Source organism: Beta vulgaris, chromosome 1 (assembly GCF_026745355.1).
Source record: "Beta vulgaris subsp. vulgaris cultivar EL10 chromosome 1, EL10.2, whole genome shotgun sequence".
NCBI lineage: Eukaryota > Viridiplantae > Streptophyta > Magnoliopsida > Caryophyllales > Amaranthaceae > Beta > Beta vulgaris.
In genome coordinates, this window is record NC_079202.1 from 56,146,651 (window position 1) to 56,172,536 (window position 25,886).

The following is a 25,886-nucleotide window of genomic DNA, read 5'->3' on the forward strand; positions in this document are numbered from 1 at the left end:
AAAAATACATATTCATTGTGAAGAAGAAGAAAGGTAAACCCCGAGACAACACCCAGGCCAACACAATAGTTATAATATGAAATTAAGAAACTTCTTTTTTGGAAATTTGTGCCCTACGAAATTTGAAATCCTAATTTTACCTCTGAATACAGATTTTTTTTTTTTTTTTTGGATGGACAATGACAATTTTTATTCTTTATATTTTAGCAATTGACGTGCTCTAGTTTCACATAGTTTTCATTTTGCATTTTATGGCCGTGAATTACTCAAACAAGTCCACTTCGCCCATCTCGTGGCAGAAGAACAGAGAGAATTTCTAGTAGCAATTTAGGGAAATTTTGGTAATAACTATCTTTCTTGTATCAAATTATTGAGATAACCAACTTTCAAAATTTTGTATAGTTTAACTACTTTTAATGTTCCAAATGTTAGATAATTCCTACTTCTTTTTCCCTCCTAATTTCACTCATTTTCTTTTCAGTTTCTTGCATACATAAAGTCATAAACTAACTAGACTGCAACAACTAATTTGAGAAGAATAATTTCTCATTAACTTGGACTGCAAATCTGCAATTGGGGGATCAAGATTTATAAAATTACTGGTTAATAGATATTTGAACCGACAATTATGTGTTTATAAAATAAGGAATGAATAGAATTACTTCATTTTATAATAATCCAACTTCTCCTTTCAACAATTACAAAAGAACTTCAACCCATTAAGCTTACAAATTGTTGAAAGGAAAAGTCAGATTATTGAAATATAATGTAAATCAAACCACCCATTATTTCATAAATTCTTAATTAGAATTGGGAAATTTAACTTAATTTTTGCCTGATTTAATCAAAGAAACCCCAATTTAAAGACATAAATGATTAAATGACGAAGAACTACTCCCTCTATCATTTTTTAGTTGCTATATTTTTACCATGAGCACTATTCACATCTTTACTTTGACGGTCTTTTAGTTCATATGCATGCAAGAAAGCAATTATGTTCTTGTTTGATTAGTCCCAATTTGTATTTTCCAAAAAAAAAAAAATCATATATTAGTATTTGAAATTACACCTCATAAATTGTGAAAAACCAAATATAGCAACTAAAAAAAGAAGGAGAATATATGTGCAGGTGTAAAGCTACACTAACTCAGCTTTGCATAAGTTTGGCCGATTAATGCACCTGATTGCCACAATCAAGCAAATTATACGTGCATGTGTAAATCTTGTAATAATAGATGGATAATCGTAACAATAATTGCTAGGCCATTATATACATATATTTCTGTTGGTGTAATAAATTACATAAATGATTAATCCTAAAAATATGTACAGTCTATTGCAGCTCAAACTGCGTTACCCATCACATATCAAAACCATGGATCAAGTCAAAACATCCAGTACCAACATTGGAAATCAAGCCAAGACAAATTCTAGCCGAAGGAGTCTTTAAGGTGTCAACTTCTCCATGAGCTGTTGCTTCAGTAAGGAAATTCGAAGATGTCTCAAAGGACATCTTGCTAAGCAAAGATATCGAATCCGTTATGCCCCCAAATCTATTCAATGGCCTATACCGGCCTGTATGTGTCATGTAATCGGCAATTAAGGTTAAGTGTCGTATATCCACTGAAACTCCATAGTGACCAAAAACTGTGACGATCTCTGTTATGATGGTCGCTCTAGCAGCTTCGACCCCATAAGTACCAAGCATTGCATGTACATCATTGGAACTAATGAACCTAACATCAAGCACATCTTGCATATCCCAAAAGGCAGGAAAATCAACACCAGCAGTCTGGAGAGCAGGACGAGATTCTTTACCTTTTCTAAGCATTGGGATCCCTCCCTTTCCGGAATCATCCAAATGTACCTCTACTACTTCACATCGCTCAATCTTGCCAGCACTCTTCACATAAACTTTCTTAGCTGCCTTTTCAGCCATCTGCATCATTACAGCAACCACAAGTGAGGAAATATAGCATAATAACATCCAGGGAAACAAGTACTAGAAAAATTGTATTACACCAAGGTTGTTTGATCAAGTTTAATGAACTCTGCCTCTATATCCCCATACCTTTTATTGCACTCTTTAAGTTTTATTGTTGACCTCAGGATGGATACCGGAAAATGCAAGTCTTTGCTAATGCACTAATGGTTACCTTCTTTTTTATTATTAACAAAATATTAATTGGCAAAAAAGAAAAAAATTTGGCACCCCTGCAATATACCCCTTAATTCCACTGTTGACCCAAGATATAAATAATCTTCATTACGAATAATCATTGAAGTTTCTCCAATGCCCGCGTCATTCACGCATGGATTAAAGAATAGCTGCTATTTTCGAAAAGGAGTCTTATAAACACAAACCATAGATAAACTGGGTATATTTTCCTCAAAGCGCTCAACCTATTGCTAAGACAAAATATTGAAAATTTACAGAAGCAATTGAATCCCAGCATACCTGTGACAGCAATATGTGCGGTTGGTTAGTTATCTTAAAATGGACTTCAAAACATAGTCCATCACAAGCGACGTATATTGCTTTATTTTTATCTGATTTTTTTCTTTCTTTAACTTTTGGTTTCTCCTTACGCTCTTGTGAATCAGGAGGGCCAGAGTGAGTTTCCGTTACATCTTCCTCCATACTTTCTTCTTTATCTTCATCCTCATTTTCATTTTCAACTACTTCTTCGTCATATTCATGTTCAGATATGAGTTTCTCTTCCTCAGCTTCCACCTCAGGGTCGTCCTCATAATACATCCCATCTTTAGCTTTTCGTTTCCTTTTCCGAACCTTTGAACCAACACAGGCACCCCTTTCTTCATTGTCATCATCATCATCAGAACTATCTTCTTCGTCTGTCTGTGAACCACTCTCAACCCCATCTTTGTCCATGTCATCTGAACCCTTTGACTGGGATTCAGAATTAATGCCGGATATTTTTGAAAGCAAAAGCAAATGAGCTTTTATTGCTGCTTCCATTTCCTTCACAAACTCATTTAGCAGGGCATTTTGACAGTCTTCTAATGTAATATCAGTATGACGAGGATAAAGTTCAGGATCATAGAGCTTAACTTTAAGTTTGTAAATACTGCAAATTTCATGTTTCTCAATGGCAAATGGCACAACACTAACTTCCATCTTATCTATCAAGTCAGCAACTGTAATTCTCTTCAACTTTGCAGCAAGGCACTCGATATCATCCCTGCAAATGTGGAACATATTAATCAGCAAAACTTCGTGAGCGGAAGAATGATATAGCCATAAAATTTGCTTCATTATAGGCAGGAAAGTGTCCACCTTCGGAGGAAAGTAGTGCTGTGGAAGTGGCAGGAAGAATGGCAAAGATTTCTCCATTTCAACAACCATATATGTTATATGGTAGCTTCATGTGTAGAAACAGGAAACATAAGCATCCTAATATTAGGGTGAGCTTATCCCCCCTTCCACCTCAACAAACAAATAAACAGATATCCACACGTACAATCCGCCTGTATAAATTTCAACAAAAAGTATGGTAGCTGTGATTATAGGCACAAGAAGGCTAATATAGAACTCACTTTGTCTTGCACTTTAACAAAGGGCACATCATAGTAGGAGTCTTGATAAACTTTGCTGCATTCATTAATATCTCTAGTAGACGTGGAATTCCTAGTGTCACATTCATCTCTCCTCGACCAGCATGATGGAATGTATTTAATCTGTATATTTTAACACAGATCCAGAAAGGAGGTGCACAAATTAGAAAGTTCCTGGAAAAAGAGAAGATGGATATTGTCTACAATAAGGCAATAACAAATTTGTACAATAACAAACACTTCACCCGTTAGTAGTTTCAGAGTAGATGAAAGAACACATTGTTTTTTTTTGGTAAGAACATGTCCATATAAGATGCTAAAGATACCCGCGGGTAACTCAGACTAACGAATGATGACATAGATCAGAAATTCAAGGCAATTGCTTAACATTACATAGGGAAAACATTGATTTACTTGTCAGCTTACGATGAGTAACCCAAGAACCAAGAGACATTGAACCTGTTTTTAAACGGGTAATTACAGATGTCGATTCAGACTTTTTGTTGATTACGAATAGCTATGGGTATCAGCAAAACTTTGGGAATTGACATTGTTTACAAATATGGGTTTGAACTAGACTGACATCTCAGCTCCATAAAACTGATCTAAAAAGTTTTGATGATTTTATCAGAATACATTTTCACAAAATCTCAATTCATGAGCATCTAATCTCTCAACTCCTCTGAGACAATAGACACATAGCGTCAAACAGGTTCAAGCAGAGGATTTTTAAAAACTGTGCTTGTACCGTCCTCATCCGCAGGTGAACTACCGGTCCATCAGGCAATACTAGAGATTTTCTTTGTCATATTTACAGTTGCATTTACTGCCTGATATGGGAACCACCTACCTTTAAACCCTAGGTCACATAGATAGGTTTCCTGAAGCAGTTTACAGCCATGTTCATTAACAACTTGCTACTGAGTTAGCATAAGGAACTCACGTCATTTGTGTGGAAGGCTCTCCAATTGACTGAGCTGCAATAATTCCAACTGGCTCCCCAGGGTGGGCAAGACTCATATAGTATTTGTTCTTAACCAATTTTATGAAGTTTAACGGGTTGTTGAGGTGCGATGCATAATTATTACAGAATTCCTTAGCTTCCCTGGCAAGTTGAGCTGGAAATTCATTATCTTCTTCAATATATTTGGATATGCATGCATCATCGATTTGACATAGAGGATGTCTGCTGACAATCAGCTGTTGATTCTGGAAAGAAAGGTAAGTTAAAATAATGTAAGTCTAATATTGATATATATAGCAATTCTTAAACAAAATGCAAGAGAAGACACAGTCCAACCAATGCTAATGCTTCAAATTCTTGAAGGTAGTTCTTTTGGTGAACATCAACCCCATCTTCTCCATAGCGGAACTGAATGATGGAACCATCTGCATCACGAACTGTGTAGTCATAACAAACACTGAGGCACTCCAAATTTTTTATCAAGCACCTTTGCAGGTATCCACTGCGAGATGTTTTCACGGCTGTATCAACTAATCTACAAACAAAAGAAAACACATTAATTAGAAAAACAAATACTACTTCCAACCTAAGTCATCAATATCTGCAGTAAACCCTCATCCAGCCTCCTTAATTTATGTAAAAACATGTGCTACTCTGTCTATTATAGAATAATGACCAGAAAACTTAAAACAATGGACTTCCAGTTGGGAAAGAGTGAAAGACAGAAAGCCTGCAGGTTGTTTCTTGTTAGCAATGTGATAAAGAGGGTATGAGTTATATATCTAACAACAGGGACTGAACCAAGTTTACCCTTCACGACCAGCCATGCAATGGAAATAAAATTCTTGGGGGCGGAGGCCAGTAAGATAACGATCACCAATAAATCCACCAGCTCGAGCTGAACTGTCCCAAGGGACAAAGCATGGTAGTGTCTTCCCAGAGACCATTCGAGGTACACGCTTCCCTTCCAATTCTTGTTGACCCAGCAAGAGAGATATTTGTTGGAAGTTGAACTACGAAAAGTAAAAGGCAAACAAATACCAGTCAGGAACAATATGAGATAGCAAGTGCACTAAATCTATGAGGAACTTGCCGAGTGAAAAACAATCAAGAGGTTTGGAAATTATAAATAACAAGCATTAATCTGCAAATAAAGTACGGCGAATGCATATTAGCATCATCGTCATATTCCTTCTAATAAAAAATAATGATACTATATCCCTCCAAATCAACCAAGCACAATTTTCATGTTACCCTGCAAAACAGATGCTCTAGAGGGGCCCGTAAAGTATGACTAGACTATGAGGTCTATAGTAGACTGTAGAGCTAGAAAAAGTTAACCCAAATGGAAAATAAGGCTTGAACCCGATACGATACGATTCGTATCGTGTTAAATCCAGTTAAGGCATTTCTTTAAGCGGAAACATGACTATAACATTTTAATAATTGTTCGGGTTAGATTCATAAATTTTAAGCCAAACTAGCACAATTTTACCTGTTAAACTAAAATGTATAGAGAGATCATTATTTCATGTAAAGGTATGAGTAAGCATAATCTAATTGTTAAAAGAAGTTCAATATTCTAGCAAGCTAATGGTTAGCTCAACATGAATTGATAGAATTGTAAAAAAAAAAAAAAAAGGACATAAGTAAATAAATTATTCATTAAAATTTTCTTGATATTCTAAAATGGATAAGTTGGGACGACATGTATAAGAATCCAATTACACACGACAAGTTAGTGTCAAGCCTTTTCACATGTTTGATTAAATGGGTTAGGTTAGTGTCAAAGGTATTTGACTATGTTGTTGCATTTGTCCTCTATTAATAAAGAAAATTAAGTCATATCCCTTACAAACTTGAAACTTTGCCACACAACTAAAACTAAATACCATCAAACTACATTCATCAGATATACCAGGTTCCTTATATTTTGTGCCAAAAGAAGGGGTAAATTAATAACAACACAGAGCGAGTTGCGACATTATTTAAGTTGTGTCCTCAATATTTTCGAAACATTGGGCTCTAAACCACCATAAACTTTTATACAGCAGCAAAAAAAAAAGAAAAGAATTAAAGTGGGACTCCAATTCAAGATGCAACATCTCCACCTTGCAACTATGTGCAACGAGATTTTGCACCTTTCAAAACTAAGGTAACCAGTTGCAACCCCTGGTGGATGAAGCAATAAACAAAACAAATCGTTGCAGAAGGCTTGATTTGAGTGCATAAAACTTAACATAAGAGAAATTGGAACTTGGAAGAGAAAAACATGGGAGCATATTAACCTCCAATCCAAGAAAAATGGCTTGCCTTCGCAGCCATATCTTGCATTGTACGATAAGCAAGAATAAAAGTGGTTCAATGTTATGTACCATTATCATGTGTAATGCTGTGGGAGAGAACTTCTAGTCGTGATAGTGCTATCAATCGAGAAGGGCTATGAGGACTACGACTCTATGAGAGACTGGTGGCTAGTATGCTGGCATGACAGACTAGTGCGGCCAGGTCAGTGATGAAGGGGGTGACGGCTGGGAGAGCGCAAAAAAAATCTAACACTTCTAGAATTCAAAGGCGATATAAAAAAAGAAAACTAAAGATTTACTAAGCTAATTACGTCAATGTGTCATTGATTACATGGGAATGTCAAAGAGCCAAGCTAACCTCAGTATTACCTTGTTTGAGCTAAGTTCGTTTTGACTTTTGGTTGTTTTGAGCTTGGCTCAAGTTGCTCATTTGAATTTGTAAAGATCGATATTACATGGTTATCGATAAACGAGCTTCACATAAACTATCCCTCTAAAATATAATAATATTTCCTTTGTTCCTAAACAAGTGTTACGTGAGTAAATTGACAATTTCACACTATTCATCAACTAACTTTGACTCTATTTTCTCGTTATTATACAAAGAAAAACATCGTCAAGTGGATCTTGTTAGATCATCTCAATGTATTCTTTCAAAACATCAACTTTTTGCAATTTTTACTTGTGCACAATAAAAGAAATTAATGATCGACGACATACATTAGGTAACGTGAATAAGTAAAAGCAACACTTATTAAAAAATGAAGCATATCATTAAATAAAGATGTAATGATCTAATAAATCGGTATCTAATTAATAATAAAAAATAAATACATTTCACACAGTCAAAATTATCTCCAATATGGACCCATGGCAAGTATCAAGCAATTTTCTTTTATCTCATATGAACTCATATAGGAATACAATCAAGTTGTTCGTGAGCTTAAATGATTAAGACCGGGCTTCTTTATTAATGAGCTTGAAAATCCAACTGACACATTTTTTACCATGACATTGATGATCGGGCCTGTTTGAGGGTTGTTCACTAGCATATCGGATCATTGACACCCCGCTTGGTCACCAGAGCTCTTAATGGTGTTATTTAGAGCAAATTTTTTGGTGGTATTATATTTATGACCATAATAATAATGAAATACTAAGAATTGTTATTAAAGAGCTATGTTCACACTTCTAAACAACCTTGCCAGCTCATCCCACATTAGTTTTAAAACTTTCCTTTTTATTCAATCACCACTGATATTTTGATACATTCTTTTAATACTACTAATAAGTTAAGAGTCCCAGACTTTTTCACATTCAAATAAAAGAAATACCCCGCTAACTCCTTTCCACCTACCTAACTAATCAAATGCTCCCTCTGTCCCAAAATTAGTTAAGAGTTAAGACATTAGTTTTTCCATGGCCAAAGTTCATTAACTTTTTGTATTCTCATGCGGGGTCTTGTTAGATTCATCTCACTGATTATTTTCACTTTCTATAATTTTACTAATGCATAGTTGAAGATATTGATGGTCAAAGTTAGTCTTGGACACCGTGAAATACAAAAGTTGCAATTCAGGGTGGAGGGAGTAATAATTTAACAATCAAACTATTATTTTCGATGATAAGGGTTAAGAATCAAAACTAATATGGGACATAGGTAATATCATTTAAAAACATATTGGCTTTGCTTACGTGATGCCCACACTTTTGGCTTGCTCTCAGACCTTGGCTCTAGAAATGTGTCATGACTCATGCCTCTAAGTGCATCAAGCCATTTGAAACTATGTAATTCAACTTCTGATCATAGTGAAACAATGTCCAAGCACAAAGAACGGCAAAAATGAAAGCTAGTTAGGGAAGTCAACTTACAATGCTGCCTTTAGCTCCAGAGAGTGTCATAAGAGAAAGACAGTTCTTCGGAAACGGCTTAACTAGTCCTTCAGGGAATAATTTAGTAACTGCAGAGCTCAGTGTATTAAGCTTACTTCTCATCATCCCGTCAAGAAAGACACTTCCAGATTCTCCATTATGTCGAATTGCTTTCTCAACTTCGATTTGCATCTCCAAGAAGTCTAGGACAGAGAGGGGCACATAGAATGAGACTTGATTAATAACTTGGAACAAAATATGACTTGCAAGAAGTTCGAAACCCAGGTGACAAATAATTTACCAAATAACGAATCTACAGAATTAAGCCAAACTGGACAGCAAGAAGCCGCTTACAGCATCCGCTCTAGCAAAGGAACAACTTTGAAGCCTTCCTTCAACAGCAACAAAGTCTTTGTCCCAAAATGATTAGGGGTCGGTAACATGAATTGTCATAAGTCGTCAATTCGTCATTAGGAATCCTTTGTGTGAACATTAAAGTCTTTCATCAACTAGGATTCACACCCCATAAGATTAAATCTCAGGTGATCACAGATCCCCGAGGACCATCATAGTGAGAATATTACTATGAGCCTACATATGTAATGCCAAAAGGCACAGATATATAATATATTTGAGGACTACTAAATTTTGAAAAACATGAGAACCTGCGCTAGTGAGAAATACATACATCTAACAACTGAACCCCTCCTTGTGAATCTATCTTCAATAACTTGACCCTACGTACTCTACTCCATGCATTCTAATGAGACAGATGAACAAACTAAAGATATATTAAAAAGAAACTAGAAAATCTGAGGGCTCTTTTAGATTATGTTCATCTCTCTAATGCTAAAATCATGCGTAGACCTTCTCCGGACCAAAAGGTTATGTGCGCAAAAATTTTACGCAGAATACATAGAGACCTTCATTTTGATGCAATGACCTTTTTTAACATATATTCTAGTCGTTCATGCATGAGCCATTTGCCTAGTTTACCGCCTTTAAAAAAATGGTCACTATGTTTCAAACAAGGGTCAGGTCAATACAATAAAAATTAGGATTTAAGGGTAAATGTAAAAAGGTAACTTTACTTTGTAAAAATTCTCTAACTATTTGTTGACATAGGCACAAAGGTGACTATGTCTACACGGATACTTTAATTATGAGTTGGAATATATGTCATAAGAAAAAGGTCGCTTTGTTAAAAAGAGTTGATTATATTGAAATAGGGGTCACTATGTATACCGCATACAAATTTGACACGCGTAACCTTTATGTCCACACTAATTTTAGTGTGGACTAGGACCACGCAAGTTTTACTCTTCTTCTCGAATACACCAACAATCCCAGAAGAGAGCATAAGTACATAATAAAGTATTTGAGAAAATCCAATAAGTTTAGGCACTAAGAGAGGTACAAATGCCTGATTCCCCTAGACACTAAGACAATGCTACCTAATTGCCCTAAACACTAAGCGATCCTCTACTGTATAAAACAGTAACAAGGTGCTAGCTACCCAATGAGTTCATGTAACTTATACTTTTGTTAGAAGGGGTGGGAACCAAGTGGCACATGCTCTAGCTAAGAGAAGTTTGAGTTTAGATGAGTTGTATGTGTGGTTGGAGGAAGCTCCTCCTGAGATGATGGAGGTTGTAACTGATGATATGATTGAGTAATAATATTTCTGTTCCCCGTCAAAAAAAAAAAAAAAAAAAAAAAAAACATCTAAAGTTAAGTGTACCTTTGACAATAGTATTTGCTCATTGGGAACTTCAAATTAGTAAGGGAAAAAAACCCTAGGGTACACCTAACTCCATCTCCATGTGTACCTGGGTGCTAAAATATTTCTCATTGAGATACATGTGGGTTATTCTAGATTTGCTTTCTAGGATCCGGGTCCCTTATTCATTCAATGGGAACTATTGTTGGATATTCTACGGATAAAAGTCAAAATATGGTTCTTCTGAGGGTTAACAAAACACGTGTCAATTACAAAAACGCTTTTTTAATACGCACACTTTCTCTTTGTGGTATTCCGCCTTTTCTTCTATATCAAGCTATATGGAGTCAACTTTCTAAGGGTGTGCTAATCCTAGTTGGCAAGGTCTGGAATTTGGAGAACAGAGCCTCCAGCTTATGATTGTCTTCCTTTTGGTGCTCCTATCAAGTGCACTTATGTTTAGGAGTTAGGACCCTATCATTAAGAAATTCCAGAAAAGTTTTGAAGCATGGAAATCAAAATATGGTCTAGAAGGAGTAGATTGCCTTGCCTATTTTCTTCATCTCCAAATCATATTAATAGTCATATCATTTGGGATGTTTGGGGAAAAAAATGTCCCATTTCCTAAAATACAAAAGATTATGATTGAATTAATAACATACCCAACTCAAATTCAATGGTGATTAAAACAAAAAAGAGCAACTGAATGAGATAGTTAAAAATTGGACAGTCCTTAAGTGGCAAGAGGATAGGACATACTGATAAATTTTCTTCAACAGAAAAAGTACATACAGATAGAAAAGAAACATACACTTGTTGTGTAAAAGAGGACAAGAGTTCCACAATAAAGAAGTATAACATACCTAAATGTTCCTTTTCACGGCCAATGAATTGCTGATGAACTTGCTTGCCACTATCAAGGCAAGCATCAAGCAATTTCTTCCTCTGTTCTTCATAAGGTTGTACTAGGAGAAGATCTTTAATTCCACAAGTAAAACCATGCATCATCTAAAACATAAGCAAGAGATTTAACAGTATAAGTCAAACCGCACCATTGCAATATCGAAAATATAAGCAAATCATTCTACATCAACTGGAAGACCAAGGCAACAAGCAGGCGGGATAACCACCTGTAGAAAAGCAGTCAATACGCGGCCCAATGCAGAAAGCAAGTTTCCTGCAGCATCAGACCCATACATTTCCTGAATGGTGTGAACTAATCCATACTTCCCAAACTGCTCTTTGTCAATAACCCCTTGAACCAATTCATTCTTGAAAACAAACACATCATTTTCATCGATGTTGTACTTGGAGCTCCCCCACATCCTGCTTTTCTTGCTCTCTGAATATCTTTTGCCACATCTCGAATATTCTGTTTCAATGCATTTTACCACATCTCTAACAATCATCTTAGAAGTCTCATTGTTGTTTCTCTTCTTTCGACAAGGTTCACCAGCTGTTTTAAGACTTTCATCTTTGTTCTTCTTTGATTCATCCATCCCAAAATATTCTCGTGCAATTTTAGCACGCTTTTTGGCAGTAAATGGTAGACAACCTCTTGTTATGTGATTCAAGATGGCAGTTATGACCTACACAAGAGTCATTGTAGACTGTCAAACTCTATCCATAAGGTCAAAGAAACAGAGTTCTAACACCGAGATATAAATTCGACTGATCTAGTGCAACAGACAAACATTAATCCTAACCTGCTTCCCTGTCCAAAGCCTTTGCGGTCGAATTATAGCCGGTAGATAAGCCTGGATGACACTTTCTGAATCCACTACCGATATTTTCTTGCCAGATTTGGCATTGAGAGCCAAGACCCCATAAGAACACATACCAGACATATAAAGAAGTTCATTAAAATCTTCAAAGGTAAAAAAGGTATCCCTCTTCGTGAGAAGTACAGCACCTACAATGTGATCCTATACAAAAGTACAAACATTGGAGAAAACATAGATTATTGAAGAGAAATATAGCACGGAACAATGGATATCGACCCTCAATAGATATTAGAATCATAATAACCTGAATCAAAGCTCTTTTAGGATCACCACGAGTTGGAACAATATATTGGTTATTAGCATTTACAATGTTGTGAGCTTCAGCCCGAGAAATTTCATCTTGAGGAAAGTGAACATTTATTTCATCTCCGTCAAAATCAGCATTGAAGGAACTACATGAACACAACATACAGATAATGACAAGTATCACCCTCAAGTATAATCTTGCACAGTTATATGACAAAAAAAGAACTACTGAAGAGGAGGTGGACATACTCGCAGTTTGCATAGTGAAAACGAATGGTCTTCTCTCCAGGCAAGACACGAACCTTCAGTGCAATTAGACTTGGTTTATGGAGTGTCGGCTGGAAATTAAAAAGATATCAGAAGGACTAAAGCACATATAATGCGGAAGTAAACACATCCTCTTTCTTCTAGGGAATGAGGCAATGTACTTCTCAGGAAGCAAGCTCGGTTCACCAATTCCAATCCAAAAGTAGAGTCCACAGACAACCATCTATAGCTGCCTTTCTTGTTTTTATTATTAAAGAAATACATAAATATATATTAATCAAAATGAAAATAAAATTAGTTTAGTTGACTTTACATTCACTTTAAAAAAAAGTATCCAAAGATGAAAAACACCAATTCAAACAAATATCTCCAAACTTCTACTCGCATGTAGCAATGACTCACTGCACTTAAGAAAGTATATTTCATCAAAAAGGGGTATAGGCTTATATGAGAGAGCATAAATAAACATCCACAATTTACAAAAGGCTGTAGGACCTTTTATATATGCTTTCCCATTCTTTTTTTTGGGACAATTCTAACAAGTAATGGACGTAGCTGGAAAAAAAAAGTTCTAACACCGAGAGTCTACGTTAAGTCATGGACAACGCAGTGAGAACGTAATTTTTATAGCAGCGATATGTAACGGCATTGCATGGAACGACAAGTTCAAAATCCTTACATAAAGATTGTTACATACGGAACAACCAAGTTTCAAGTCCATGATAGCCAAGCTACCCTCTAAACAGACTAAGAAAAATACTCCAGTTTAAACAGCCAAAACCACGACATTTATAGTTTTTTCAGAATTGACAAAAACAGACAAGAGGCGCCATGAGGGATGAGAAAACAACCATTTAGTGATAAGGACATTGAGAAACAAGCGAGTAATGTCTTTGTTCCACATACCATTAGTGACAACAACCATCTCCCCAAGCAATGATCTTAGGTTTGAAACATTGATTATAGTTTGCCTTTTATTGATGAGGAAGGGGGGTTCTGTTTGGCATCTATTTTTGGACACGAGAGAAAAGGTAACACGCGAGTTCCCTAATACGCCAAATAAGGGACACAAGCACACATATATACTCATACATATAAGTTTCCCCACAACCAGGTTGCTGCATTTTTAAGTAATGTGTTTGTCATACTCATACCTGGCGATTCACCAGAACTATATCCCCGTTGCGCAAGTGACGGTGAACTATCTTCCCTTCGTAATCATCAGTGTAAATCTTCCCAGCGTGTATCGTGACACCTCTTGAAGAAGGTAATTTTCTTGATATTGAAATACGAGATTTCCTGCTAGGCGGTAATTTCCAAGTAGAAACTTTATCAACATAATCTGTGGCCCCAGGGTGAAGCCCAGGCCCATTAACAACGGCATCTCGTAAGCTTGCCACATTCCAAGAAGTCACTCTCTGTATCAACAACATAAAATTTCAGTAGGAACCACACCTAATTGATCAATTAAACATTTAAGGACCTATCATAAAGCAAGCATAGAAACCAGGGGGGAGCATGGGTCCCAAGATGCATTCTTCAGGTTACCAGATTGCTTCAACATGTCGTAACCATAGAAAAAAAACGCGGTCGCGGTCGCGTTCGCGGGAACGGTCGCGTTATCGCGGGAACGGCTTGTAACGGGGAAATAGAACGTTTCGCGGCCGTCGCGGCGTGAATTTTAAAAAAAAAATCACACAAGTGACATTTAAACTTTGTTTTTCTTCTATTTTACTTTCTATATCATATTATGTCCAGAACTCTTATAAATACAATATTTGAGGTACTATGATGATATTTGAACATACTTATGTGTAAGATTGTCATTAAAAAAAAATTAAAAAAGGATGAAAATTGGGTGATTCCACGTGAGGGAATAAAAACTAAAAGGGAAAGAAAAAATAAAAAGGGATGAAAAGAAGAGAGAGAAAGAGTTCCTATATGAGTTGCAATTTTCACGTGACTGGAAGTCACAAAATAAAAAAGAAAAAGAGAAGAGAGAAAAGAAGAGAGAGAAAAGAAGAAGATGATCGGTATAAAAGAAAGAAAACCAGCAAGCACTAACCTGCAAACAAGCCAACCACCGGAAGCTACAGTGCTAGAAGCCGCCGAAGATGACTCGTCGACCTTCTCTGCCATGAACGAAGAAGCAGCGTTGCATCCCAATGCATATTAGGGTTTTTTCGAAATTAGGGTTTGCAATTTAGTGTTCGATTAGCAGTAACCTAATGAAATTAGAGGAGGGGTTTTACTCGAATTTGAGTTCTACATCCTCGGTAAGCTTTAATTTTAATAAAAAAACATGTTTTACTTTCAAATTTTAACTCAGATCTATAGATCTTGCGTTGGCTCTTCTTCTTCCTCGACCAAAAGAACTGGTCTTCTTCAAATAACGGACGTTACGTGATTGTAACGGTTCTGGAACGCCGTTACACCGTTACGTAACGCCATCGCGCCGAGTTTGGTGTGAATTCCAAATCACCGTTCTAGAACGGTATTTAACGGAACGGCCTCTCTGAAATCCGTTACAAAGCGGCCGTTCCAGAACGGAACGGCCGAGTTTTTGTTCCCTGGTCGTAACTCAATTACTTATTACAGCAGTTTCAATGTATTCTTTCAATAGCCCAAATGAGTAGAAAGGCAAAATATAATAATATTAGTGTTGAATAGCACTCTTTCTGTTTTTTTTTTTTTTGTTCTTTCCACTAGCTTTTGTGGAGTTAAAGTCACCAAGGAAGAAGGGTAAATGGTGGGGTCATTGGACTGAAGTCACTCAGTCACATAGGTACCTTTAGTGAGAGAAGAGGTGAAGGTGGAATGAACCATAAAATGGACCCAAATTGGACATTGGAAAGGAGAAAAAGAGCAAAGGTGCATAAACTTGTAGCATATGTACACTGCCAAAGTACATGAAGCTTGTTAGCGGCTTGTACAGCCATTGAAAATATATTTACGGGTGAACATAAATAAGACGTGAACTCTCCTACCATGGAGGTCTCTCATATTGTGTGAAGCACGTGATCTAGAGCTAATGAACAAGAAGGGGTTAAGGTTGCCGACAAGAAAAGATAGTTTCTGGAAAGCTGAGCAGAAGAGAAGTTACAGATAGTAAGGAACAGCATGACGTTCACCATTATCCCTATCCCAAAACGGGGGAGAAAAAAAAAAGATACCACTAACTTCCGCACTCATCCTATGAATCCTGTCTACATCAACTCTAAGATTAGCTCAAGCCTTCTTTACCCAATCTACTTTAACAAACTCAATAGCACTCATCTTTTCCCAACCACATCCTACCTTCGGTCATTAATCAAGAGCTGTAACAAATTTGCTTTGCATGTGTTGATGAAAGAGAGCTACTAACTACAATCATAGAAGCTGAAATTTGATTGAGTTTCTAGTCCACAAAGGTGTTGTAGATAAATACAATCATTACCACTTTGAGGACGAGGTGGAAGTTTGGGAAGCCGGCACTGTAATGAACCGGCATAAAGATGATGGAGATTGGAGAGTAATGTGTGTATTGTTAGGGGTACCACAGGGAGAAACAGGAGAGGATTAGTGACAGAATGAAGGGCGAAGGCATCTAAGAATTTTTATGGTTAGATCAGATTTACGAGAGAGAGAATAATGTTAAACATGGATAAGCATTTCTTTAGTTTCCTTTTGCATTTGCGAGAGAACCAGCCTCTCGAGAGCTTGTACCTATACTTAGTGCTACTCACGGTCATTAATCACAATTTGTAGAAGTTAGTGCTATGATGTGGTCTCCTTTGAAAAAATAGTTCTTTGCATTTTCCATATTTAGGAGAATCCTCATAGACACAATCATAAGAAACACTCTGTCCAATTATTTACAGTGTTATCGTCTATATTCCTTCGACATAAAAAAAAAAGTGATGTTATCTCATAATAAAAGTATGATAACCTAAGTTGGCTCATTTTTCGAGTTCAAATTTGAAATCTTTTTTTATAAATCCTTTGGAGGGTGGATTAAACCTCTAATACTTAGGTAGTGAAAACAAGTAAAACCTTTATCCAAGGAATGATGGCTTAGAGGCATAGCCTAAGTTCTAAGTGGTAGTCTCTTTTGTGCTTCCCTAGTAAAAATAACAGTTCCACCCAGTCATTTGAAGATTATACAGTGAGTTATTGTTTCTACGGACACCCAGCTCATGCTTCATAAGTTCAACCTCCATTCAGCGCATTCCTATATGTGATAAAAGAGAAAAGAAGTTTCCTACCACATTTGATTGTGGAGGACTGAAGGGATTTTCAATATAAGATTCACATTGAATCTCATGGGTAGATTAGTATTTTGAGCTACTGTTTGGTCTTCAGTTTGGAGACTATTATCAGACAATCTTTATCATATATCAGTCCCATCGACACATACTTTTTTCTTATTTGATTGATACTACTTGTTTCCTTAGGTGTGAAATTCTTCCATTTATTAATGAAAAATTTACAAGGAATCATTGGGTGGAAGCATGGCCTCTTTACAAACTGTAACTGATTGTCCCTAATGATCCTTTCCAATACTAGAATGGAACAGGTAAGCAGAAGAAAAAAAAAAAAGTGTAACAAGCCTGGTAACTGAATACTGCTGGCTGAAAGGAAATTGACAGCATGTTCAAGATGTCAGGTTGCAGAAATTCAACTAAAAAGATCATCTCTCACCTCTGGATAGGTCAGCTTCAATGCAAAAGCTGGTGGAATACCAATCTCGTCGACAGCCAGATAAGGATCTGGTGATATTACAGAACGACAAGCATGGTTGACTCGTTTCCCCATCATCTTCTGCCGGAACAAGCCCTCCTTTTTTTCCAGCAAATTACATATGCCAGAAGCCATCTCCCTTTGTCCTACAAATGTTTACAAACAAACAAAATGGCATGTATCAGATGCTGATACCAGAATGGCCTGATTGAGATTACAGCATGATGCTGCACTCTTGTTCCATGAAAATGGCAAACTAAACATGAGGATATGTCAACCATGCTATGCCCCAAAAAGAGTCAAAAATAATGCCACATAGACCCCCCACCCCGTCCCCCAGAATAAACGAACAAGGAACAACCAGAGGAACCATCCCCACATATTCTGTCATTCACGGCCTGTATGGTATTAGAATGGATACCTCGATTTAGTATATTGTAATTGTACCTGTTTAATTTTTTTTTTTTGTTATTATCTTAATTAATTAATTAAATTTCTAATTCTATATGAGTATAGTACGAGGAATGTAGAACTAAATAATAAATTCGCTTTCTACATATAATGTATGATAATCGACTTTATTTTCTTCTTCTGCACCTTTTTTTTTCTTTCTTTTTCTTCTACTAATTCAAGAAAATAGAAGATTTCTTATAAATTCAATTTCCAAAGGATTCGTTAGAGTCTGATCCGGGTAAGTTATGGTTAAAATGGTTATGGATTTATAGTTCACTTTTGTTACAAGAGCCACATGCCAATGAGCATAGTAATGCTCATCCACCCCAAATATCTCTTCTCCTTCAAAAAAATTTATTACCATGAAAAGCAATACTGAGTGGTAATGGAAATTCATAGAGAAAAACACTTGCTTGGGAATGAAGTTCCAAAATGGAGATTGACATGTAACTTTCCCTACAACTTGACACATAAATTCATTATTGTTCCTACCATTAATTGCCCCTACCAAGCAGGCCGTCTGTTGTAAACAGAAACAAAAGATCAAAAATTTATTAACTTTCTCATACATTGTCCGACAACAACTGGCGAGCAGAGAACCAGACTATATATAAACAATTTTCCACAAGTGTCCACCAGACTGAACTCATCTCCCACAACAAATCATGAGTCATGACCAAAGGTCTATCTATTTATAACCTTTTTTTCTTACCGAAAACAAAAGATCCGCAGTTCCAGAGCTATCCACCATATTTGCATTGATCTTATGGCCATAAGAAAAACCCAAATATATATATTTGCTCATATAAAATAAAACAAAGTAGTTTATACCATTTTATCAATGAAGTCAAAATATGGAAATAGACCGAATCGGAACATAAGAAATTTGCAAAAACAAAATTGGGATACTAATTGACCATTGAAACAAGAACACCTACTCTATTTGCGATTTTAAAAACATATCCAGGGAAGTATAGCAGATTAGCAGGACATAATAAATATTTGGACCGAAAACAGATTTTACTAGAAGACCTAAAGCTTGGATTTCTACACACTCTACAGTAAGGTGAGACAAAGGTCTATCACATTGTTCCAGAACAGTCATAAATCAAATATCATGCACAAGAAGGTGTATAGCCAAAGATGCAAACTCACCTACTGCCCTCTTACTATCAAAGAGAACATTTACAGATTGTTGAAGATTCATCCAATCTCTAAGAATAATGTTACTCTCAGCATGCTTCTCAGCAGCATTTGCCACGGATATATTAGAATTCAAAACCTTGCCCAATAGAACAGTGTGAGGATGCTCCATCACCTAAAGGAAGAACAATCATAACCCTATAAATAAGTGTGAATAAAAGCCAAAGTGAAACCATTACAATGATGAATTATAACGACAAACCAGTGAGTCAACAGCGAATACGAAATCCATGACCAATAAAGTAAGACCGATGAACCTTACGTCAACTGAGCTCTCATCATTCAATGATCAACAATTTAAAGGCATTAGGTAGGCGTTAATGGATTCAAGGATTCAAAGACACAAAAAATGACAAGCAGATTCCCCTGCCTTCACCTTGATACCAAGCAAGGCTACTACATTTCACAAGAAAATTCACTGCGCACGTTTTAACGTCTAGAAAGCAAAAACCCTCTCATTTCCATAATAAACATTGACAGAAGTGTTAACTGGCAGATTTTCAAATATATCTTACAATTACACATGCCAAAAAAATGAACCATGCCAAATCATTTGAATTTGTACAGGACAGGTTTTGGGTAACATCAGCTCAGGTCTCCCCACAGCTTGAATTAGATCAGTTGGATTGAAGAGATTTTGTTACTTCCAGTGTTAGATAAATACAGTAAAATATTGTTGGTTGAAATCCAATAGGTTAGCGTTTTCCCGAGATTTTAGGCTGCAAGTCCATTTCCGCTCATAGATGGGATCTCAAATTGGACAAGTTTGCGTTTTCCTGTGATGTTGGCTTGTTGTGGATTTCTCTTCCTAAGGAAGCATTCCAGAGAGTATTGTTCTTCGAAGACATTGGTCATATACATACAACTGTACATTTTATTGTCTGACTTAACTCTTGAAGTTCATGTTTAATTGTTAGACAATTGACACATGATCTATACAAGACATTTTGTTTCTAATCTTGAGATGCCAAGCCCCATAGCAGCTTCTTTTATTAGATAAAATTGGCAATGAATATAATAGTGTATCTAAATCTAGTAATACAACATGGCATATCATAGCTCAAGTTATACAATATTCTGATACTGTAGGTACTTGTCCCAAAGTTTGGGAATGCAGCCTTCGATAGCTACATGGCTACATCAACCTAAGGGTATAAGAAAAGAGGTTGCATCTTTGCATTGTGATTGCACTGTAAAGATTTCCAAGCTCATCACAACCTTAATATTAAGCTACAACACCCAGAAAACATCAACAGTACCCGTGAAATTAGGTCACTGCATCTGTGATATTTAGACCCTGCTTGAACCAAACGTTTGTTCCTCAACATCATTCTTTAAGATAGAAGATCTTAAAGCTCTATTTGGCTAAGTGGAAAATAATTTCAACTACAAATAGATTTCCAAAGACAAAATCAACAAATGAAGATCGGCTTTAATGAAAATGAGCAATTTCCCGAAAACATCATCTCCTGGAAACATAATTTCCTCCAAACCAAAGGCACTCTAGGGGGGGAAAATAAGATCCCCCTAAACGACCCACCTAGAATGACCCAGATCCCAAACCTAACCTGATTGACCTATTTAGCACCGTTACCTAAATCATGTTTATAGTTTCTATAATATGATGAACCCAAAATTTTCAAGGTAGTCAATTCCATATTTACGGACTACGGTGCAATGAACGTAGTAATGCCTATGAGAAGCCATATCTCTCAACTTGATAACTGCTATAAAAATTGCAAACCACCACCAAGACATTGCAGCCTTTCAGTTGAATTTTCTTAAAAGGAAAAAAAATCACAATATTCCAAATTCTCTTCTATTTGAACTATGTTCGTATATTGCATCTAACAAGAGGTTTGTTTCTCTTACAATCCTTCTCCAAAAAATCCTTAGCCTTCAAGTTCGAATCATACCTTATGCCCTTCCAAGTCCAAGCACTCCCACATCCAAAACATCAATAGATAAGTTGCCAAAGTTTGCTATTACCTTATCAGCAACTATTTGTTGTCTCTTTCCAGCTAACAAGATTAAAGAAGGAAAGTTTGCTATTACCTTATCAGCAACTCTTTGCTATTACCTTAGCCAGCTAACAAGATTTGAAAAGACAATTAGCTAAGCAAATCATAATAAAAAAAAGACAGCGAAATTTCCACAAATTATTTGGGGTGTAAAAGGGAAAACACATCTGAAACTTACTAAATCACCTCCTTTAGAAGGAGGACGGAATTTCGTTGGAGGCACAAGAAGACTTTTTAAGAAGTACATCGAATAAGATGTTTTCTTCTGAGATGTGTTTCCCTGGTGTTGCTGAATATCACAAATGAACGAGCATAATCGAGCCTCATTTTCCCATAGACGCTCAAGTATCCATCTGACCTGCATTAATCAAGGTTATTACATCTCTATCTCAGTATTCATTCACACATAGCTCTGTACCTTTTGCTCATACATCAAGGACTATCATAAAACTAGAAAAGCTTGAGACATAAGGTGGTAGATTCATCCTTGTGGCTAATGATTTGAAAGAAGAAATGAACATACTTCTGTTGGTAACAAAGATCGTGGTTCTCTCCACTTCATTATTTCTGACAGTGAGTCGACCTTTTCCTTCCTTCGCCAATTTGATGCTACTTGACCAGCATTATGGTCAGCAAGATCTTCTACCTCGGAAATAGAATGATCACTTTCATCCATAGGTCCATCTAACTTTTGCCTTTTGATAATATTGGCTCTTATGTTGTTACCGCTCAAGGCGCCCTAAAAAAGAGTACGTTAATCCATATAGATATATATACAAGAGAATTAATTATTATTCCCTTAGCATGAACGAACTTTTGCCAAGTGATAGTCATGGACTAAGTAGAAATGTCCATGGTGAAGCTACAAGAACTTATTTTCCTCATTAAGAGTGTTAACAAAGATGTTCTATAAATTATTTCCTTCGTTTCCAGCAGTAGTAAGTCCAAACTTCATGATTCCGTTATTTCCACCAAAATTCAATGTGGCCACCAGACGAACAAATTCAAACACTCAGATATGCATGATAAAACTACTCAGCAAAATATGATGAAAATATATCTAGAGAAGGATGTAGCATAGATTAAAGGAGACATGATGAATGGTACAGGAGCAGTAGCCAGTACCCTCGGAAAATTAATCAACACGGGCAATAAGTAATAACCTTTTTTCTTTCAATTAGAGAAATGGACAACAATGGACCAGTTGAGTGCAGAAAAATCCCAATCACAAGTCAACTAACCCGTAAATGTAATTTTAAAAGGTTTAACTAGTATAGAAATGCCTAGAGTTACATCTAACACTAAGTAGCTTCTACACGGGAACACTTAGTATCTTAAGCAATAGGGAAAAGTAATTTACCAGACGAATGCAACCAAAGGTAGGTTTAGTAATGGGAGGACTCTTGGCCCCACAATGACATTTAGTATATTTTTTTTTCAAAAAACCGTCCAGCACCAAAACTGCTTCAGTAAGTTGAAAAGAGGTCCAGCCGCATTGATGCATATCAAGCCTGTTCTCACACTCCTCAGGAGGCTCGCTTAAAAAAGGATCAAATTCTCTAGAACGAGCAATATCTCCTTTCTTAATGAGCTTCAATTTGTAGATGCACATTTCTACCTGCATTTGGAAAACAAAATTTAGCAAGGATATCCCGTAGCAGCAAGCAACAAAGAAAAAGTAAAAAGATTCTCATTAAACTCAATAAGATTGATTTGTCGAAGTGACAAAATTTACCTCCTCTTTAGGTGCTTTAAAACGGTAGCAAGCCAAACACGTGTTCTGTAGAACACGAACGAGCTTATTAAAGAATAAAGGATGGTAAAGCAGTACAACGAGATCTATATGCCCACAATGTCCAGGGCAATAAAAAGACCGATTACCACATTTTTTGCAACTGCACAGCAAATAAATTCGCAAAATGATGATTAGATATGCATAGAATAATCAAACAAATCAGGCATTGGCATGAAGATGATTGAGTTAGGGTAAAATTCAAGAAGCTTCAATTTTAAAACACAAGTAGTCAAAATTTTAAAATGATAAGGATCACAAATCTAACACAAGTAGTTTAATCCTGTAGCACCACGACACCACCAATACCATACTAAGAAGCAAGAAAACACACCAAACTACTGGCAATCAAAGGTAGTTACTGTCTTACTGAACTAAGAAGCAAGAAAACACATCCAAACAACCAGGATATCAGGATAAACTAAAATATGACTTCAACAAATGTTTTCTAATATGAGAGTGAACAACAATAACAATGTAGTTTTACCAAGAAATGTGAAATTCCCAACATACTGATTCGAACATTACAAACCATGTTAAACCAGTTCACAACCTAGTACTAGTACTTTAGTCCACATGCTACTCCTTCATACCCCTAATAATCCACACACTTGGATTTGCACAAAGTGTTTCAAAAGTTGTTATGTGGACCATCATTTTGTTGGTTTATTATAAAAGTAGATATGGTTTTCTTTTTTGGAGTTATTATTATATTAGAGAAAAAAAAAAAGGAATTAATGAGTTAGTGGGTCCGGCCATGAAAACAACAATAAAAATTGACAAAAGTACATCGTTGTCCACTCTCAAAAGCTAGGTCTTTAATATTTGTTATTTAAAAACCACTTGTTAGATTTTTTTTTTACCTTGAATTTGGGTATCCCTATTGTAAAGAGCAAAATTTGAGCTCGACGAAATTAAAGGAGGGTCTTCAACCAATTAAACTGTTTTTACCTTGTAAATCACAAGGTACTAGAATAGAATTAATAATACTTAAAAGCAAAAGCCAACCAGCACTCCTAAACAGTACATAAAATAAGTAAAAACAGAAAAAGTAAATAAATCTAAACATTAATTATATCGATTGACGTGTAATTCCGGCTTCTAGGTCACGTACTTGTACCCGTACCCGTACCCGATACGTATCATAAGCGCACCCTTTCCTAAAATTTCAAAATCTTGCCGTTTTCTGTCCCGTACCCGAATCCGCACCCGTATCCATCTATGTGCAACCTAGATTCCGGCGCATCTAACTAATAATCTACTATAGTGAAGTATAATATAGTATATATTTGAGATTAAAAACAAATCAAAAAATAGAATAAAACAAAGAAAACTGACAAAGAATGATCATCGAATGGACCGAAAGCAGGATCATATAAACCACCAGGCTCAGGATTTCCAGCAACATCCAGCAATAATGAATTCGTAACTTTGACGACGCTAAGTTTTTTCACTTCTTCATCTGTCATAACCCCAAATTGCACTGCATCCACCCACCTCCTTGCCACCTACAAAAAAAAAAATCAATCAACGAACAAAAACACTGTAGTGGTTTCGAAAACCATAATAATTATTCAAAAAAAAAGTATTTTTACGTTCGAATTTTGCATACCTTAGTTTCATCCATAATGTGGACAAATTGAAGTTGAATGTAGGTAGAAAGATGATATTTTTCTTCAAAATTGTAATTGCAGGAGAAGGTTTAGCGCGCAAAGTCTACCGATCGAAATTGGAAGAGTTAGGGTTTCCGTTCTTTGTTTTATATCTTACCTGCAAATCGTCATATGAAGAGACATAGGAAGAAGAAATATGGCAGTGGAAGAAGAAATATGGCAGTGGAAGAAAAAATCGGATTTGTGGGCGAAGAATATAGAGAGAATGAGAGATGTTTGAAGAGTTAGAGACCGGAGAGCCAAGGAATGTAGCGTAGAAATTAATGTAGTTGTCTTTTATACCAGATCGTCTATCTTTGAATTAAAATTAGGAATGGTAAATCTAATATTAAAAAAAAAAATATTTTAATAGTAATTTTTTTAATTTCTTTTAGTGATTAATTTAATTCTTTTATAACTACGTTTACTTTTATATTAAAATTAAATCATCTAGTTTAATAAATTTTATTTTTTTACACAAATTAGAAGATTAAATTAACTAGTTATATATAGAGGCCCAAAGTTTTGCAGAACAAAAAAAAAATACAAGATGTAACGTGGTTAGATACTAAGCCAAATACAAGGCCTTACAACTTTGCAACTTTACAACTTACAAGTTTTCAAAATAAAACAACAAGGAATAGTAGCAAAACTAATTATTAGGCCTAGGCTATGCCCCGGGTAAGAAAACATTTTATTTATTAATATAACACTTTATGATAATAACATTAAATACAACTTAGCCTAGTGGTTAAAACTTTAGTATATGTATTTGAGGTCTCGGGATTAAACCCTATATTATGCAATTTCTTAATTTTTTATTGTACATGGATTACATGAACTAAAACTCCCTAGGGAGGGCGCCACGTGGCACAATTTCTTGTTTTCGCACGCCTTTTAATATATCTCTATTATATAAGTGAAGGGGGAGGCATGGTGTCCTCCTTTGAAAATACAAAAATACCCTTAAGAAAAAGAAAAAGAAAAAATTAGGGAGGCATGGTGTCCGCTGCCACAGACGGACGCTAGTTGGCGTCAGCTACCATATCGGACGTTACATGTCGAAAAGCGGTCGCTATATTTTAGCGTCCGTTTATCGGACGCTAAGCTAGCCATTAGCGACCAGGTGTTTTGCATCAGCTATTTAGCGTCCGTTAGCGGTCGCTAATATGTTTAGCGTCCGACTCCGCATTTTTTACCGTCCGATTTTTTCGGACGCTAAACCCTAACATTCTTGTTGTGGAAGATAGAAGCTATTTCCATATTAAACAAGCTAAGATTAAAACAAATAATTACCTAATTAAGACACAA

General features: G+C 36.0%; 1 protein-coding gene across 2 annotated transcripts; it reads right to left on the reverse strand.

Moving 5' to 3' along the window:
- Nucleotides 1–1,246: 1,246 nt before the first annotated feature.
- LOC104889628 (DNA-directed RNA polymerase I subunit 1) lies at nucleotides 1,247–24,839 on the reverse strand. Of its 2 annotated transcripts, none has more exons than XM_010674894.3 (21): nucleotides 24,536–24,839; nucleotides 24,262–24,431; nucleotides 22,867–23,026; nucleotides 22,492–22,749; nucleotides 21,655–21,870; nucleotides 21,310–21,489; nucleotides 19,063–19,225; nucleotides 17,416–17,600; nucleotides 13,890–14,153; nucleotides 12,718–12,806; nucleotides 12,467–12,614; nucleotides 12,145–12,363; nucleotides 11,569–12,027; nucleotides 11,302–11,446; nucleotides 8,719–8,921; nucleotides 5,351–5,553; nucleotides 4,877–5,075; nucleotides 4,520–4,785; nucleotides 3,559–3,699; nucleotides 2,459–3,203; nucleotides 1,247–1,939 (listed from the first exon to the last, which is right to left on the reverse strand). In XM_010674894.3, exons 1-21 carry the CDS (start codon nucleotides 24,548–24,550, stop codon nucleotides 1,361–1,363), a joined length of 5,007 nt encoding a protein of 1,668 aa, XP_010673196.1. In that variant the 5' UTR covers nucleotides 24,551–24,839; the 3' UTR covers nucleotides 1,247–1,360. The 2 variants fall into 2 exon arrangements, with proteins under 2 accessions (XP_010673196.1, XP_010673205.1); XM_010674903.3 differs by lacking the exon at nucleotides 1,247–1,939 and adding an exon at nucleotides 3,299–3,383 and having other exon boundaries at nucleotides 3,064–3,203.
- Nucleotides 24,840–25,886: the final 1,047 nt, after the last annotated feature.

What these genes read in the sequence shown, in the direction of transcription:
- LOC104889628 (XM_010674894.3), bottom strand. An exon ending in TTTCACTATGCAAACTGCGA is followed by an intron (nt 12,615 to 12,717) that starts GTATGTCCACCT and finishes GTGTTCATGTAG; the next exon opens with TTCCTTCAATGCTGATTTTG. An exon ending in TGCATGGCTGGTCGTGAAGG is followed by an intron (nt 5,076 to 5,350) that starts GTAAACTTGGTT and finishes TTTTGTTTGTAG; the next exon opens with ATTAGTTGATACAGCCGTGA.